At 55.2% G+C, this 15,577-nt stretch overlaps 2 protein-coding genes across 2 annotated transcripts; both read right to left on the bottom strand.

Annotated features, from left to right (window-relative positions):
• Positions 1–371: 371 nt before the first annotated feature.
• FOXS1 (forkhead box S1) lies at positions 372–1,704 on the bottom strand. Its single transcript, XM_068523793.1, has one exon. The coding sequence runs from the start codon at positions 1,622–1,624 to the stop codon at positions 632–634; it is 993 nt and encodes a 330-aa protein (XP_068379894.1). The 5' UTR covers positions 1,625–1,704; the 3' UTR covers positions 372–631.
• A 2,049-nt stretch (positions 1,705–3,753) lies between these two features.
• Positions 3,754–13,710, bottom strand: LOC137749630 (interferon regulatory factor 4-like). The gene is made up of 8 exons (XM_068523790.1): positions 13,537–13,710; positions 8,137–8,326; positions 7,729–7,829; positions 6,828–6,939; positions 6,643–6,708; positions 5,496–5,867; positions 4,759–4,877; positions 3,754–4,523 (listed from the first exon to the last, which is right to left on the bottom strand). The coding sequence occupies exons 1-8, from the start codon at positions 13,708–13,710 to the stop codon at positions 4,413–4,415; spliced, it is 1,245 nt and encodes a 414-aa protein (XP_068379891.1). The 3' UTR covers positions 3,754–4,412.
• Positions 13,711–15,577: the final 1,867 nt, after the last annotated feature.

Raw genomic sequence — 15,577 nt, 5'->3', positions numbered from 1 at the left:
TGAAAGGATATATACGAGCCCAGGACAGGATCACTGCCACAAATGGTCACAGTTATTGTGGCTGCTCATAATGTGAGGTGCTGAGTCACAGAGTTTGGGGCTGGAGAATCAGCCCCTTGGTCCAGCCCAGCCTCACTCCTGCCTGGTGTCTCTCCTGGTTGCATCCCTCCTCTCTCTCTCCCACTGCCCGCTCCCCCTTCCTCGGCCTTCCTGGGAAACTCCCTGAGAAAGTCCCCAGCAGGAGAAAGCCTCATGTGGGACATTTCTATCTGGGGTCCCCCGTCCCTGCCATACCACCCCACAATCATACGCCACCCCCACGGAGCCAGGTGTCCTGGCCCTCAGTCCCCAACCATCCAGCAAACTGACCCTCATCATCACACTGGCTTTATTGGCCCTGAGAGCCATCGAGTAAATCCCAAGGGGGCCCTGCTTCCCCCACCCCCAAGTCTGTCCAGAGACCCTGGGTGCTGGCTGAGTGTTCACCACTCCAATCTTGGCTTCCTGTCCCGGCTGTTGTGGGCTTGCCAGGCCTGTGTCCTTTGAGAGCTCCCCAGATCCTAGAGTCAGGCTCAACCTGGAGGGCGTAGCTGGCAGGGGCTCTGCAGGGACTGCCTGAGGCCGGCTGGCTTCACTCAAAGAAGAACATTCCTGGCGTCCGGTATAGGCAGGAGGTCAGCCCCAATGGGTAGCCGGAGCTTCCCTGGACAGGGAAGCTGCCTGCAACCCAGGGTTCCTTGGGGTCAGCTGGCAGGGGCAGCGGGGCCCGGAGAGAGGCTGGAGGGGTGGGTGGTGCAGGGGAGGGGGCTGCTGAGGCCAAGAGGTGCTCAAGGCCAGGATCAGTCCCCATGCAGAAATTCAGCGCCTGCAGCCGGCACTGGTAGCTGCTCCCGATGGTGGCCTCGGAGGTCAAGATGGGGGCAGGGGCCTTGCTAAACCCCTCAGCCTCAGAGAAGCTGGCAGAAAAGCCAAATGCGGGGCTCGGGGAAGATGAGGTGGCCACGGGGAGCTCCCCTGGACCTGCAGGCTTGGGCGTGGGCATCTCCTTGGGCTCCGAGGGTGGCCGAGGCCTGGCATTGGTGGCGGCCGGGCACACACTGGCTGGCAAGGCCCCCACCAGACCCCCAAAGCTTAGGCCCTTGGGCTCTGGAGGCTCCAGTGGGAACGGGCATTGCATGCCAGTCGCAGCGTCGGGGGCTCCTAGGTCCTGGCTGGTGGCTCGGAGGGGTCTGCGGCGCACCTTGGCGGGGCCCTTGGCGCCCTCGGCGCCTGCCCGTCGGGTGAAGCGCCGGCGTCGGCGCAGGAAGCTGCCGTGCTCGAACATGTCATGGCAGTCGGGGTCCAGTGTCCAGTAGCTGCCCTTGCCCGGTTTGCGATCATCACGGGGCACCTTGACAAAGCACTCGTTGAGGGACAGGTTGTGGCGGATGCTATTCTGCCAGCCGGGCCGGTTGTGGCGGTAGAAGGCGAAGCGGCCCATGATGTAGCGGTAGATGCCACTGAGCGTGGCCCGCTGCCCCGGTGAGCTCTGGATGGCCATGGCAATCAGGGCGATGTAGCTGTAGGGAGGCTTGGTCGGCTCGGCCGCAGGGGCCAGGGGCCCAGGTGGGGGCTGCTGCTGCATGCTGACCGGGCTGGCCAGGCTGGCAGCTGCCGGAACCGCGGGGGCCAGGCACGGTGTCCAGGGCTGGTGTCCGGCACAGCCTGCCCAGGCTGGTTAAAAGGCCCACTGGCCCAGCCTCCCAGCCTGGAAAGGCAAAAAGGGGTGGGCCCGCCAGGCTGCCCTCCCTTCTTCCCTCGCCCCCTCCCCCAAGGCCCAAGAGGGGCGGGCAGGAGAGGCCAGGATTGGGAAGCCGTGAGCAGCTGCCAGGGGTGAGGAGACGGGAGGGAAGGGACTGAGACCCTTAGCCCACATGTGCTGGCTGGTGGTGGCTGAGGAGGGACAGGATGTGAAACTGAGCGAGAGAGAGACGAAACAAAGAGAGATAGAGGCCGAGATGGAAAGAGAGAGTGAAAAGAGACAGAGAGACAGAGACAAAGAGAGGTGAGGACATAATAAGAGGGAGACAGGAACATACAGAGAAGATACAGGCAGAGACTTAGAGAGACAACGAGCAGAAATAGACAGAAAAAAGGGAGACAGAGAGCCAGCCCCACGCACGTGCACACAGAGTACAGAAAAAGAATCACTGAATGAGAGAAAGAAAGGAATCCACAAAGATAGAGAGGAGGAGGGAGATACACACACACACACACATTAATGAGAGAGGAGAGAGGTAGCATCTGTGTCTGAGCTGGAGAACAGGGAGTTCCTGTGAGAAAAGCCTCAGGGGCCTCTCAAGTCCCCACCTCCGGTTCCCCCTTTCTTTTCTCTTCCTCCTCCCAGGCCTGGGGTCTACTTTCTCCTCCCCACAGTGCAGAGCACTCGAGGTCACACTGTTCCCTGGCCTCCTAGCACTGGGGTCTACGAGGGGTGGGGCACCTAGGGTGGGGACGAGGGCCGGCCCAACCCGGTTTGCTGAGCCCTGGCGCCCTCTAGTGACTACTGTGGGGAGGACCGACATCTGGACAGAGCCATCCACCCTCCCAAGAGGCTCTCAACCAAGACCCTGGCTGAGCCTCCGTTTCCCATCTGTAAAATGGAACTGAAGACTCTGCAGCTGTTCGGGCTGTGGTGGGGAGGCAACGGGCTCCCTTACACTGAATCCAGTGCCCTTTGAGAGCCTGGCACAGAGTAGGGGTTTGGGCATGACGAGGACTGTCACCCTGAACTGAGGCTCCCCGATAGCTGCAGCCTTGGGCCGAGGGTACAGCGAAGCCCAGAACAGACAGTCAAGCCTTCCGGAGGATGGGGCAGCCTCCTCCACACTCTCCCGCCCACAAGTAACCAAGTCATCGGGCCCCTACTGTGTGCCACTCTCCATGCCAGGCCAGCTCCCCTCCCCTCTCGACATTTACTTCTCAGACCAACTCTGCTCCAGAGGCCTTGATAGCTTCTTTTGAGTAGATGAGGAATCTAAGGCTCGGAGAAGTTAAGTGACTTGCCTGAGGTGGCACAGCTAGTCAGTGACAAAGCTGTGATTTCAACCCAGAATTCTGTAACTCCTTAACACTACTCCTTCCGTGAGGGGCAGGGGTAGAGGACTGTCACTGGGCCCCCACTGGAAAACTGGCTGTGACCCCCAAGGGAATAGGGACCATGATTTGCTCTATCCCCAGTGTCCAGTATCTGCCTGGAACAGAGTAGGTGCTCAATAAACATTCATTGAATGAATTTTAAAACCAGTGATTCGACTGATTCTGTCCTTTATTGAATCATACAGGCTTCCCCCCATAAAAGTGGCTTATTAATGTGTCACTAAAAGATTTATTATGTTGCCATCTGTAAGAGAATTCCTATAAATAAAGTCAGAAATCAGAAAAGGTAAAAGGTCTGATATCTGGGGTAGAAAACAGTGACTTTACTGACAAGGCAGGGTCACTGCCTTCATGGTGGAGAGGGTTCCCTCCCAATTCTCAAGGACTCCCTACAACTTAGAGTTTGCAAAGACTGGGGGGGCTTGGGTAGGGGCTGGACTCCTGGCTCCCACTTTGGCTTCTGTCCTAGGCCTGCCTCAGTTTCTCCAAAGACAGTATCTACTGGCGGTGGTTCAGTGGTTAGCATTTAAAGCCCCAGGTTCAGGCTAAGTCCTCTGCTTTGGGACCCCCTCCCCTCACTACTCCCCACCCACCCCAAAAGAAGAGAGACTTGTGGCAGGTGAAAGGAGGGTCTGGAAACTCACAGCCCCTCAGAGGTGGGGCAATTCTGTTACTGGTTGGGCTTCAGTCTAAACTATGCGGAGGATCTTATTATTGGTAATCTCAGCCCCCTTTTTTTTGGCCGCACCTGGGGGCTTGCGGGATCTTAATTCCCCCACGAGGAATCCCTCGAACCTGGGCCCCCAGCAGTGGAAGCACAGAGTCCTAACCACTGGACCACCAGGGAACTCCCAGTAAACTCAGCTTTAAGCAAACCTTATAATGGTTCAATTGCAGGTAAGGTCTGCTTTAGGTAAACCGCTATAGGCATGTCCGGCTCTTCACAAAAAGATGAAGTCTTGCTTCTGCCCTAATTGCTATTTCTGGAACCTCAAGGTCGAGTTTGGTTCCCAAGCCTGTCGCCCCAGGCCCAGGTGCCGGGCTGTCCGCTTACGCGCCTCCTTCCTGGGTTCCCGGGGCTCCATCTCATTGGCCGAGAGATTGAAGGCCGTGACTGGCTTCCGCTGTCTCAACCTACCTGGGCGATGAGTGAGGCGAGACCTAAAGATCCCTGGCTCAGCTGGGGCAGGGCTGGGGTGGGATCTGCACCCTGTGGGGACTGCTTTAGAGGGTACGGGAGGGGGAAACAGCCGCTCAGGGCTGACTCAGCTGCGTCAGCAGGTGAGTGACGCTGTCGGGGATGCGGGGCTGGGAACGCGCCATCGAGGCACCTGGCCGTGGAGCTTCGAGTGTAGGAGGAGCTCCCGCGCGAAGACTGGCTCCACCTGCGGGGTGGGGGTGGGGTGGGGCAATGAGCCAACCTTCCCCTTTACCCACACCCTTTGTTGGGGGGTGGGCGGGAGTGACAGCCCCTCTCCACATGCATTTTACACGCAAGGTCTTCCAGATCAGAGGGTTGTATGGGAGGTCCGGGGCGGAGCTGGGACTGGAGGGCGCAGTGAGAGGCCGTTCGGGGAGGCTGGAGGGTGTGGTTCTCCGCTGGAGTGGGAGGTGACTCACATGGGCCATAATGAGACGCTCCTCAGGCTGGTCCGGGGGCCCCGGGTACTCCTCGCCAAAGCACAGCCGGATCTGGTACTCGGGCTCCTGGCGACCATCCTGCAGGTGGGCTCTCAGTTCTATGGGCACCGAGACTGTGAGGTCTGGGCCAAGATGGGGCGTCCCACCTGGTGCCCACCTTGTGCTCACATCCTATGCCCACGTCCCGTAAGCCCACATCCCCATTGTGTGCCCATGCCCTATGCCCACTTCCACTCCCCACACCTGCCTCCTGTCCCACATCTGCTCCCACTTCTAGGTTTCATGCCCCGTGCCTCGTGCCCTATGCTCACTATCATGCCTTTATGCCCACCCCATGCCCACTGCCACTCACCTATGCCTATCTTGTGCCCAGTGCCCCCGATGCCCACCCTATGCTTAACGCCCTATGACAACACATGCCCAAGTCCTATGCTTATGTCGCACACCCAGTGCCCCAGCCTGCCGCGTGCCTGCACCTCCCATACGCCTATGTCTAATCTGTGCCCAGCCCTCCCGATGCCCATATTCGTTCCCACTCCCGGTGCGTCTGCGTCATGTCCTTTGTTTCCATGCCCACTCCAGCCCAGCATCGTCAAGTCCATCGCCCCGCGCCCACATCTCGTGTGCCCACTCTCCTCTGTCCGCCTTCCTTTGCCGACCCCTGTGCCCGGCCACTCCGCCCCGCGCCGCCAGCGGCCCCGCTGTCGCGCTCTTACCCGCGAGGAAGCGGCGCGTGTCGAGGAGCTGGCAGGTGCGCTCTCGCTCCAGTTTGTTGGGCCGCGCGCGGTGCGGGGCGAGCGGGCCGCGCCAGTACACACGGCCCTGGCACAGGCGCTTGGCGAAGACGCCCTCGGGCGCCACCCAGAGCAGCACTCCGCGCTCCAGGTGGGGCAGCAGGCGCCGCAGCACGCGGGCGCCGGGCGGCGGCTCCGGGAAACGAACCTGCGCGACGCGCGGCGGCGGCCCCAGCAGGAGCTCGGCGGCAGCGGCGGCCGCGCACGGACTCAGGCTGCAGCCCTCGGCCGCGCGCGCTGTGGCTTCGCGCACCAGCTCCGCGCCATAGAAGAGTCGCACGTGCAGCCAAAAATCTGCGGGAAAGGGAGGGGGCGCGCGTCTGGCGTTGGCGGCGCCGGCTCCCCCTCCCCTCACAACAGGGCAGGGAACCCAGAGGTCACCCGGCCGCCACCTCGGGAATTTTTGACACTCCCTCCCTATAAGTAATAATAGTAATTCTAGTAGTAGTGGTGGTAGTAAATAATAGCAGCTTCCAGTATAAACAAACTGGTAGTTGAGCTTCAAAAGCATAGGGTCTGGGGCCATCAGTACAATGGGGGCATGACACTGACGCCCTCCCAGCCCGAATTTCTGGGATTCTGGGATTCTAGGAATTTCTTCCTGGCAAATATTTAAATGCCGGTAGAAATAATAATCATAATAATAATAGCAACAACAACAACAAAACAGCAGCCTCCCATATGAAGAGCTAGCAGTATGCTCAATGGTTAGGGCTGTGGGCTCTACAGCCAGGCCCTTGGGTTCTAATCTCTCACTGCCCCTTAGGAGCTGTGATCGGATAGTAACTTTCCCGGGGTTACTAACTGTGTGACCTTGGGCAGGGTTCTTAACCTCTGTGTCTGGTTTCTGCATCTGTAAAATGGGGAGAATGGCAGTATCTATCTCACAGGGCTGTGGGGAGACTTAGAAGGATGCCTGGTATAAGCTAAGCCCTCAACAAATGTTAGCTGTTGTTATCTGGAGTCTGGGCTGGGTGCTTTGGGTGGGAGACAGAGGCTATACGGCACCAACCCTAGGTCCTCCCCAGTTCTGCACAGTGGTCAGGGGAGAGGGCCTTCAGATTCTTACCGGGGTTGCTGAAGTCCTCAGAAGGCGAGGGGCCCCAGGGGTGAGCAGGATCCTGAGCCTGGTACCCTGGAGAAGGAGGGGAAGCAGTAAGGCATCGCCTCACCCTGGGTCCCTCGACCCCTAGATCAAGGTCCTGGAAGAGGCCGGGGAGGAGGCAGGGGCGGGTGAGGAGACCCAGTCCTTACTGTGGTCAGCCAAAGGGCCTGGGGGCAGGGCAGCTGGTGGCAGGGAGTCCTGCTGGGCCAGCCTGGGGGGCTGCTCCTTGTCCTTATCCTCTGTGACTAATCTGGAGCCAACCTGAGCATCGGGAGAAAGGGTTGTGAGGGTGAAAGAGGAGACCTGTGGGCCACAGGAGCTTCCAGACAGTCTAAACTGGGGCAGAGGGAGGTCTGGGCAGACTGAAAGCCAGCCGGGCTTGATAGGGACTTTGAGGTTTACCCCGTAGAGTTAAAGAGAGAGTTGATGGGGTTTTTGGAGGTGAAGCTCATTGTGACAGGGAGAGAAAAGTGCTAGGAGTGAATGAGGAGATGGGGTGATACAGCAATGGAATGGGGGCACTTGGGACAGTGGAATGAACCAGGCTAATGGGGAGATGGGAACAGAGGAATGAACCGCAGATGAAGGGGGAGAGGTGATGGGGTGGAGTAAGAGTGATACAGACAGTGATGGAGATAGAGATGATAGGGGTGATGGCAACAATGAGAGCTAGAGGTGATGCAGGTGAAGGGAATACAGTGAAGGAAGTGGATCTGATGGGATGAGTGGGGACAGAGTGATTGACCCCATGATGACAGGGAAGAGGGGCTGAAATGGGAGAAAATAGAGCTGACGCAGACAGAGTGATGGAGGTGAAGATGGTGGAGACGATGGGACAGAAATGATGGAGTCGAGGAGAATAGAATGGAGGAGATGAAAATGATGGCAGAGATGGAGTAGAGGCAGGAAGTGGAGCTGATGGATGGGAACAGTGATGGGCAGGAGCTGATGGAGAGGATGAGATGAATGCGCTGGAGATTATAGAGGGGGCGGTATGGGTGCCAGGTGACTGGGCTAGCAAGGCTGTAGGGGCTGGAAGGACACACTGACCTGCTCTTCTGTCTTGCAGGCCGGCTCTGTCACTTCTCCAGGGGGCAGCTGCTGGCTATGAAGAATGCCCTCCTCTTTACAGGGAGCACAAGCCCTGGTAACTGGATGAAGCAAGAAATAGTCTGTGGTTTACTGGGCCCCAAGGGGAACCCCCTCAACCTTGTCTGAGGTGATCCCAGACCAGAGTAACCCAGCTCACTGCATGATCTCAGGCAAGGCCCACCTCTCTCTGGGCTCAGTTTCCTCCTTTTCGAATGGGGAGATAAACTGTAAGGTCCTTCTAGGTTTACCAGCCCATGAGTTTAAGCTCAATAAGCCCACCATTTCCCATTTTACAGATGGGCAATGTGAGGTCCTTATTGCCCAGAGAGCCATCCTCAGCTGCTACCTCCAGGGACAGGATGGTACCTGGGCTGTGGGCACCGTCAGACAGGAGCCGGTAGACCTTGTAGGGGTTGGAGATGTCCAGCTGGCTGCGCGAGCGCACCTCACAGAAGTCAGTGCTCTTGTTGAGGGCACAGCGGAGCCGTGTCTTCCAGGTGGAGGGGTCCTCCTTGTCAACGCCCTCTAGGTGCTTGCCTTTGTATATGGCCCAGGCCTGGGGATGAGCAGGGGCATTGGGGGAGGAATAGCGTGGGAGATGGGGATGGTGCCATGAAAAGGGATGAGGGCTGCCTTGCCTCCCACCCTTCTCTCCCTCTCCCTCTGTCCCTCGGCCCCTCCCTCCTTCCTTCTCTTCCTCCCTCCTTCCATCCAACACATATTCCTTGAGCTCCTGCTATGTGCCAGGCCCAAGTTAAGGACTAAATGGGGAACAACAAGACATACATGGTCCCTGTTCTCAAGGAACTCAAGTCTAATGGTAGAAGGCAGCCGCAAATAGCTGAAAGGAAATAACTGTATTCCAAATTACGGATTGTGATAAATAAAAAAAATAATACGATGGGATATAAAATGCTGGCAGTGACTTGCTATCTGGAGAGCCATAAAACTAAATCCTTACCTATTGCCACAAACAAAGTGGACTCCAGATGATTAAAAAACCAAAAGTAAGAGGTAAGACTATAAACTTAATAGGAAATAATGTAGAAAATCTTCTAGGGACAGAGACTGCTTCTTAACCAAAATTTTAAAGGCATGAACCATAAGGCAAAAAAATTGCAATGTCTGAAATCAGCAAGGGGCTAAGATCTAGAACATACAGGAACTTCTGCAAATCAATAAGAAACAGAAAGCATCCCCTAAAGAAAAATTCTTATCAAAGGACAAGAATGGGTGGTTTACAGAAGAGGAAACCAGAAGCCCATGAGCATAGGAGAAGGTACTGAAACTCATTAGTGCCAGAGAAATGCAAATAAAAGTATGAGATATCACCTGTAAGCTTACAAAATTTAGCCAGTTGGATAAGCCAGTAATTGGTTGGGATGTGGACACTGTTGGTGGGCATGGAATGGGAGCAGAGTTTCTGGAGGGCAATCAGGCGTGCCTAGTCCAATTAAGTATAAGCATGCCCTGTGAGCAGAAATTCCAGTTCCAAAGGAATTCTCGCATAGGCTCACGAGGGGACCAGGGCAAGCAGATCCACTGCAGCGTTATTTGTGGTCTGGAAAGCAAACTTGTGTCCATCCCTGGGAAAGTAGGTGGGGGAGGGCGTGTAATAGATGCCCACTATAGAGTCTATGCAGCATCTAGAAACAAATCAGATGGACAGAGAACAAGAATAGATCTTCAGAGCATGACCTTGAGTTAAATAAAAGTAAGAAACAGAATGAGATCTATGACACAATTATGATGTATACAAGGTAAGAATACACACGAAACAGCAATGCCCACTTTGCAAGAAAACATACAAACCAAAGATACTCATTAAACACATTAGAATGACTGTTGTGGTAGAGGGACTAAATAAATAAGTAAATAATATGAGCGGCTGCTTTAGAGAGGGTGATCAGAAAAGGCCTCTTGGGGCTTCCCTGGTGGCGCAGTGGTTAAGAATCCGCCTGCCAATGCAGGGGACACGGGTTCGTGCCGCGGTCCGGGAGGATCCCACATGCCGCGGAGCGGCTAGGCCCGTGAGCCACAACTACTGAGCCTGCGAGTCTGGAGCCTGCGCTCCGCGACGAGAGAGGCCGCGACAGTGAGAGGCCCGCACACCGCGATGAAGAGTGGCCCCCGCTCTCCGCAACTGGAGAAAGCCCTCGCACAGAAACGAGGACCCAACGCAGCCAAAAATAAATAAATAAATAAATAAATTTATTAAAAAAGAAAAGGCCTCTTGGAGGAAGTGGCATTTGGGCTGAAGCCTGATTGAAAAGAAGGATGGAGTCGGACAAAGAGCTGGGGGAAGGCTGTACTAGGTAGAAGGAACAGCAAGCGCAGAGGTCCTGGGGTGGGAGAGATTCAAGGAAGGCCAGTGAGGCTGGAGCACAGTAGTCAAAGGGGAGGACAGTAGGAGATGTCTTGTTCGCATTGCTCACTTTCAGGGATGGGGGGCGGGGGATTTAACTGATAAATCACACTCAGTCATTGCTCTCGGAGATCCCAGGCTTAGTGGGACACCAGACTGAAAAGCCACAGTTCCTTTGTTGGTGTCTCTTGCCAGTGGTGAGACCTTTAAGGCTTGATTTTGTTGTCTGTAAACTGTGCCAGTAATACCTAACCTCACCTGGTCGTGGCGAGTGTAAGATGAACGGTCTATGTAATGTGCTTAGCACAGCACCTGGCACACAGTGCTTATTTATTGCAGTACTTACTCATTACGTTAAGGATGCTCTAACTCAAAGGTAACCTGGGCTCAAGGCACAGGGTGTTATCACCATGATGAGAGAGGGATCTTTGGGGACACTGCTGTGCCCCTAAGCATTTAAAGTGGTGCCTGGCACACAGGAGATGCTCACTAAATATCTGTTGAATGAATCAAATTGGGCCTCGAAGCATAAATAGGAAGTTGCCAGGTGGAGTGACGTTCCCGGCAGGGGGAACAGCTTGAGCAAAGGCACGGAAGCGCATGATGCACGCGGGGGACGGTGAGCAGCCTGGAGTGACTGGAGGTGACGTGGGCATCTGAGGGTATGTGTACTGTTGATTCTTGTTATTCATGGTAGTTGTGTTCTATAAAATTTACACAACCTCTGAGTTAGCAAACACTGAACCATCACTCCTAAGGGAAATACAAGGCTAGGTTCCTGCGAGCCTCTGGTCACCCCATTTTCATCAACTGGTCAATACCTAACCTTGTTCTATGAGTGTTTCTGTTGAAGGACACCTTATTTAATATAAACTGTTCATTCATTAACAGTGAACTCATGGCCAACAACACTGTAACTCACGTCTGAAAGAAACTTACGGACGTCACAGCCTTCCTGTGCTCAGGAATACTGACAGCGCTTCAACACTGTGCAAGCTTGGGGGTCATTTTAAACAGTGAAATCACCAACAAAAACACAAAAATATTCAAAACGTGGACTAAACGTGCGAAAGGACACCTGTTTACAGTAGAAGAGCTGAAACTAGAGTTGTCACCTTGCTCAACCTCAGCTGGGAACATGCATGTTGGTGACAATTTTTTTTTTGCCATCCTGTGCATGTCTGTGAATGGCTGCAAAAGTGCCTTGAATATCGCTTTTGAGATTACATATAATTTTAGCGAGTAAGAGGATTTGTAAATATGGAGTCTGTGAATAATGAGGATCAACTGTATGTGGTGGGGGGAGGGGAAGAGGAATTAAGGAAGAAGATAGATTGAAGCTGGATCATGAATGTCCTCGAAGGCCAAGCTTTATCCCGTGGACTTTGAGGCACCAGGAGGGCCTGAAGCCAGGGAGTCACATGTGTGTCAGTGGTGGGTTGAGGGATGGGTCAAAGCAGCTCCAAAGAGGGACAGGGAGGGCCAGTCTCCAGAATCTCCCACTTCTGAACAGCACGTAGCCTTAAGGAGCAGGCCAGGTAACCACCTGTTCAACACTTACTGAACCAGCCCTCTGTGGGCCAGGCACTGTGCTCAAGGTCACCACCCATGGGCAGCTGGAGGAGGCAGACTCATACAAGGCACTTATAATTCACAGGGAAAGCTGTTCAATGGCGGAAGCAGAAGGAATCAGGGATGACTGGGGAGAAGCACTGAGAGCTTCATAAATGCATTAAGCAAATGAAGGCATCAGGGAAGGCTTGTCTTTAGTAAGAGATGTTTAAGCTGAGCATGATGGGAGTTGGCCAGTGAAGGTGAAGAAGAGAGGGTGTTCCAGGCAGGGGGAACAGAATGTACAAAGGTCTCACGGTGAGAGAGACAGGAAGCATTTGGAGACTGAAAGAACTGTCTGGCTGGGTCTAAAGTTGGGGAAGGAGTGGAGAGAGATGGACAGAGGCCAGGGAGGAGCAGTTCATGCAGGGCTTTGAGGTCCTGGTAAGGAGTTGGGACTTTATCACAAGAGTAATGGGGAGCCATGGAAGGATTCTGAGTAGGGGAGTGCCAAGGCAAGATTTACATTTAGAAATATCCCTCTGGAGGACTGAGGGGAGAGCTGAGGGATGGGAAAGCAGGGCATTCAGTTATCCTGGTGAGAGATGGTGGGGATGGGTCCACGTAGATGGATGAAAGAGCAGTTCTGCAGTAAGAGCCAAAGGCCTTGGAAATGGATTAGAATGAGATTGCAGGAGAGGGAAGCGGCCAGGGTTCAGGTGCCTAGCTCTGGGGTCTCGGTGGCGATCGGTGCCATCTTCCATTTTGGGAAATACAGACGTTTGTAGGAGGGAGCTGACGAGTGTGGTATTAAGGAGGTGCTGAGTTTGAGAGGTCTGGGCTGTCAGACCAGCAGGCTTGGGGCTTGGATGGGAGGCTGGGAACCGTTGGGCTCCACACTGGGGCTGTGGAAGGGGAGAGTGGGACGTGAGGAGGGAGGTCCAGGAGAGAGTGCTGAGAGCCCCAAAAGAGGAGAAGAAGGGATGGAGGCTCAGAAGCAGGGGCCAGAAGGTAGGAGGAAAAGAGGTCAGGGTTGGAGTGGGGAGGGGACACAGATTCTGGAAACCAAGTGAGACTGTTTCAAGGAAGAGGGAGGGTCCACTAGACACAAACCCACCCAGGGTCCAAGGAGATGATAGTGATGGCATCCTTGGATTTGGCAATTAGAGACATTAGCAGGAGGGAGAGAAACCACACTGTGGGGGGGAGGAAGAGCTGGGGAGGGGGCTATGAGTGAGGGAACTGATGTCCAGAAGACCCTTTCTAGGTGCTTCACCCTGTGAAAGGAGAGGGGTGGCCAGAGAAGCAGGAGCTGGAGACGGTTGTGGTGTTTGGGATGGTGGCGGTGGCCTGGGATGCAGTTGGTTGCTTATTGCTCATGGGAGAGATTCCAGAGTTTCAATCTTGGTGGGAAAGAGCCAGTTTGGTGGAAGTTAATGGTGTCCAAGGAAAGGGAGGGCATCCCTGGAGGAGGTCCCTGAGAAGGGCTGGTGTTGGAAAGCACAGAAAATGTCCTGAAGCTGCTGGGGTTAACAGTTTAGGGGTGGGAAGTGGAGGGAATTTCCATCGGTGGCGGTGGCATCTAATTTCCTCATGGAGAGGGAGGAGAGGTCCCCTGAGGGGTGGGGATGTTGCAGGTTATGCAGCCCTTGTCTGATTCTCTTTTAAGAGGGTGTGGGAGGGTCTCCCATGTATAGAGAACACTACCCTCAACCTAGAGACAACTGAGGTTAAGGGCTGAACCTGTGGCCCGAGGTTACAGCGTGTCGGGTCGGTTCCGGACTCTGCGACCGTGTGCGCGCAGAGCCCTCCCGGGCCGGGCCGGCGATCCCTGGCCCCCGCCCCCTTACCCTGAAGAGCGCCGCGTCCTGCTGCGCCTGGTAGCCCTGCTTGGCTGCGTGCTTCCAGGGGATGCGGAAGAGGGTCTTGCCCGCGTCCTCCCAGCGCAGCCCGGCGTAGCGCCCGCTCTCGATCTGCGCCACCAGCCAGTCGCGGAGGCGCAGGGGACCCCCGGCCCCCGCCATGAGTCGCCTGCTGTCGGGGACCCTCCCTTCGTCCCTCCGCCATGGGTCGCCGGCCATCGGGGACGCAGTGCTCCGGGGACCAGGTCTGGGGAGCGCGGCGGCCGGACCCCAGCGCGACAGGGGATCGCGGGGGCCACCTGGACGGCGCGTGGAGGCGGCGAAAGCGAAAGTCTGGGCGGGAGGTTTCACTTTCCTTTCTGCTCCCCAGAGGCCCTGTCGCCCCTCCCCGTGTCGCCTGGCCTGGAGGGCGTCGGTCCTCACGTAGGGGGCAGCTAGAGGCACCACCAAGACCCACTGAAGGGTACGGGGTGGGGTAGCCCGGTTTCTGCTCACCCCTGGAGGGGGGCCCCCTAAGGGCGCTCAGAGGCGTCCCTTGCACCATCCCTGCACCTGTTTTCTGCTCTTCCCAGCCTACCGGAAACTTAGTCTCTTTCCAGGACCTGGACTGTAGAGGTGGGAAAAGCATAGTGCTTCTCAGACTAACTCCCAGTAGAACTGGGAGGCAGAGACTGGTTTAAAATGCATACTCCTAGCCGCCATCCCAGACCTGAAGAATCAGATTTTCTGGGTAAGAAGTCCAGGAACGTGCATTTTAAACAAGTCCCCCCATGGGATTCTGATCCAGGTGGTCCATGGGTCACCCTTGGAGAAATATTTCCTTAAATATTGGGAGTCCCTTTCTGACTGCTCACCACGGTGCTGGGCCTGGCTGAAGCCTTTCCTGCAGTGTCTCAGTTGGTTCTCACAACAGCATGTGAGAGGAGTGTAATTACCTACTTTGTTAAGAGGACTGAGGTCACAGAGCTAGTGCCTGGGGGAGCCAGAATCTGAACCCAGGACTCTCTGCCCCCAGAGCCCAGGAGCCTGAACAGTGCCCCACACTGCCTCCCAACAGCTGCACCTGGAGTTTATGGATTCCAGGTGGGGTCCATGACCCGCCCAAAGCGTATGCAACTTTTTCATCTCTATGCATTTTTCTAGGGTTTGTATCTTTCATTAAATTGTCAAAGGGGGGTTGTGATATGAAAGAGGTCAAGTAGCTCAGACTGCTCCACCCTGGCTGTGTACCTGGGGAAACTGAGGCTCTGAGAGGGAGAAACCACCCCTCACTGCAGGGAGCACCGAGCTGGATGGCCAGCCGGTGTTGACCAGAGGCTGGGAGCACTGTCCCTCATGTGTACCTGTCCGGGGCCTTGCTTCATGCTCCCACCTTCTGTCCTCATATGGCAGCAGCCACCCAGCTCTGACGCTTCTACAGTCACAGCCAGGATTCAAACTCAGAGTTGTAGGGCTCTGATGGGGCACAAAAAATTTCATATGATTGAATACAAGAGTATGGGACTTCCCTGGTGGTGCAATGGTTGAGAACCTGCCTGCCAATGCAGGGGACACGGGTTCTATCCCTGGTCCAGGAAGATCCCACATGTCACGGAGCAACTAAGCCCATACGCCGCAACTACTGAGCCCACGTGCCACAACTACTGAAGCCCGTGCGCCTAGAGCCTGTGCTCTACAACAAGAGAAGCCACTGCAATGAGAAACCCGCACACCACAACGAAGAATAGCCTCCGCTCGCCACAACTAGAGAAACCCTGTGCGCAGCAGCGAAGATCGAACGCAACCAAAAATAAAATTAAAAATAAAAAAATAAAATAAAAAAATAAATACAAGAGTAATAATTACATCTAAGCAGGAGTCTTGATTGTGTCAGGCAACCTCTTCATTTTTTTCTGGGGGGGTAGGCAGAGTCATAGTAATGACAAGGATGGGATCCGCAGCCAGACTGCCTGGATTCAAATCCCAGCCCCACCACTTGCTCGCTGACCAGCTACTTCACAGGGCTGCTTGGGGATTCAATGAGATGCAG

Source organism: Eschrichtius robustus, chromosome 16 (genome assembly GCF_028021215.1).
Source record: "Eschrichtius robustus isolate mEscRob2 chromosome 16, mEscRob2.pri, whole genome shotgun sequence".
NCBI lineage: Eukaryota > Metazoa > Chordata > Mammalia > Artiodactyla > Eschrichtiidae > Eschrichtius > Eschrichtius robustus.
The sequence above is the reverse complement of the archived record's forward strand: the minus strand, read 5'-3'. Positions and strand labels throughout refer to the sequence as shown.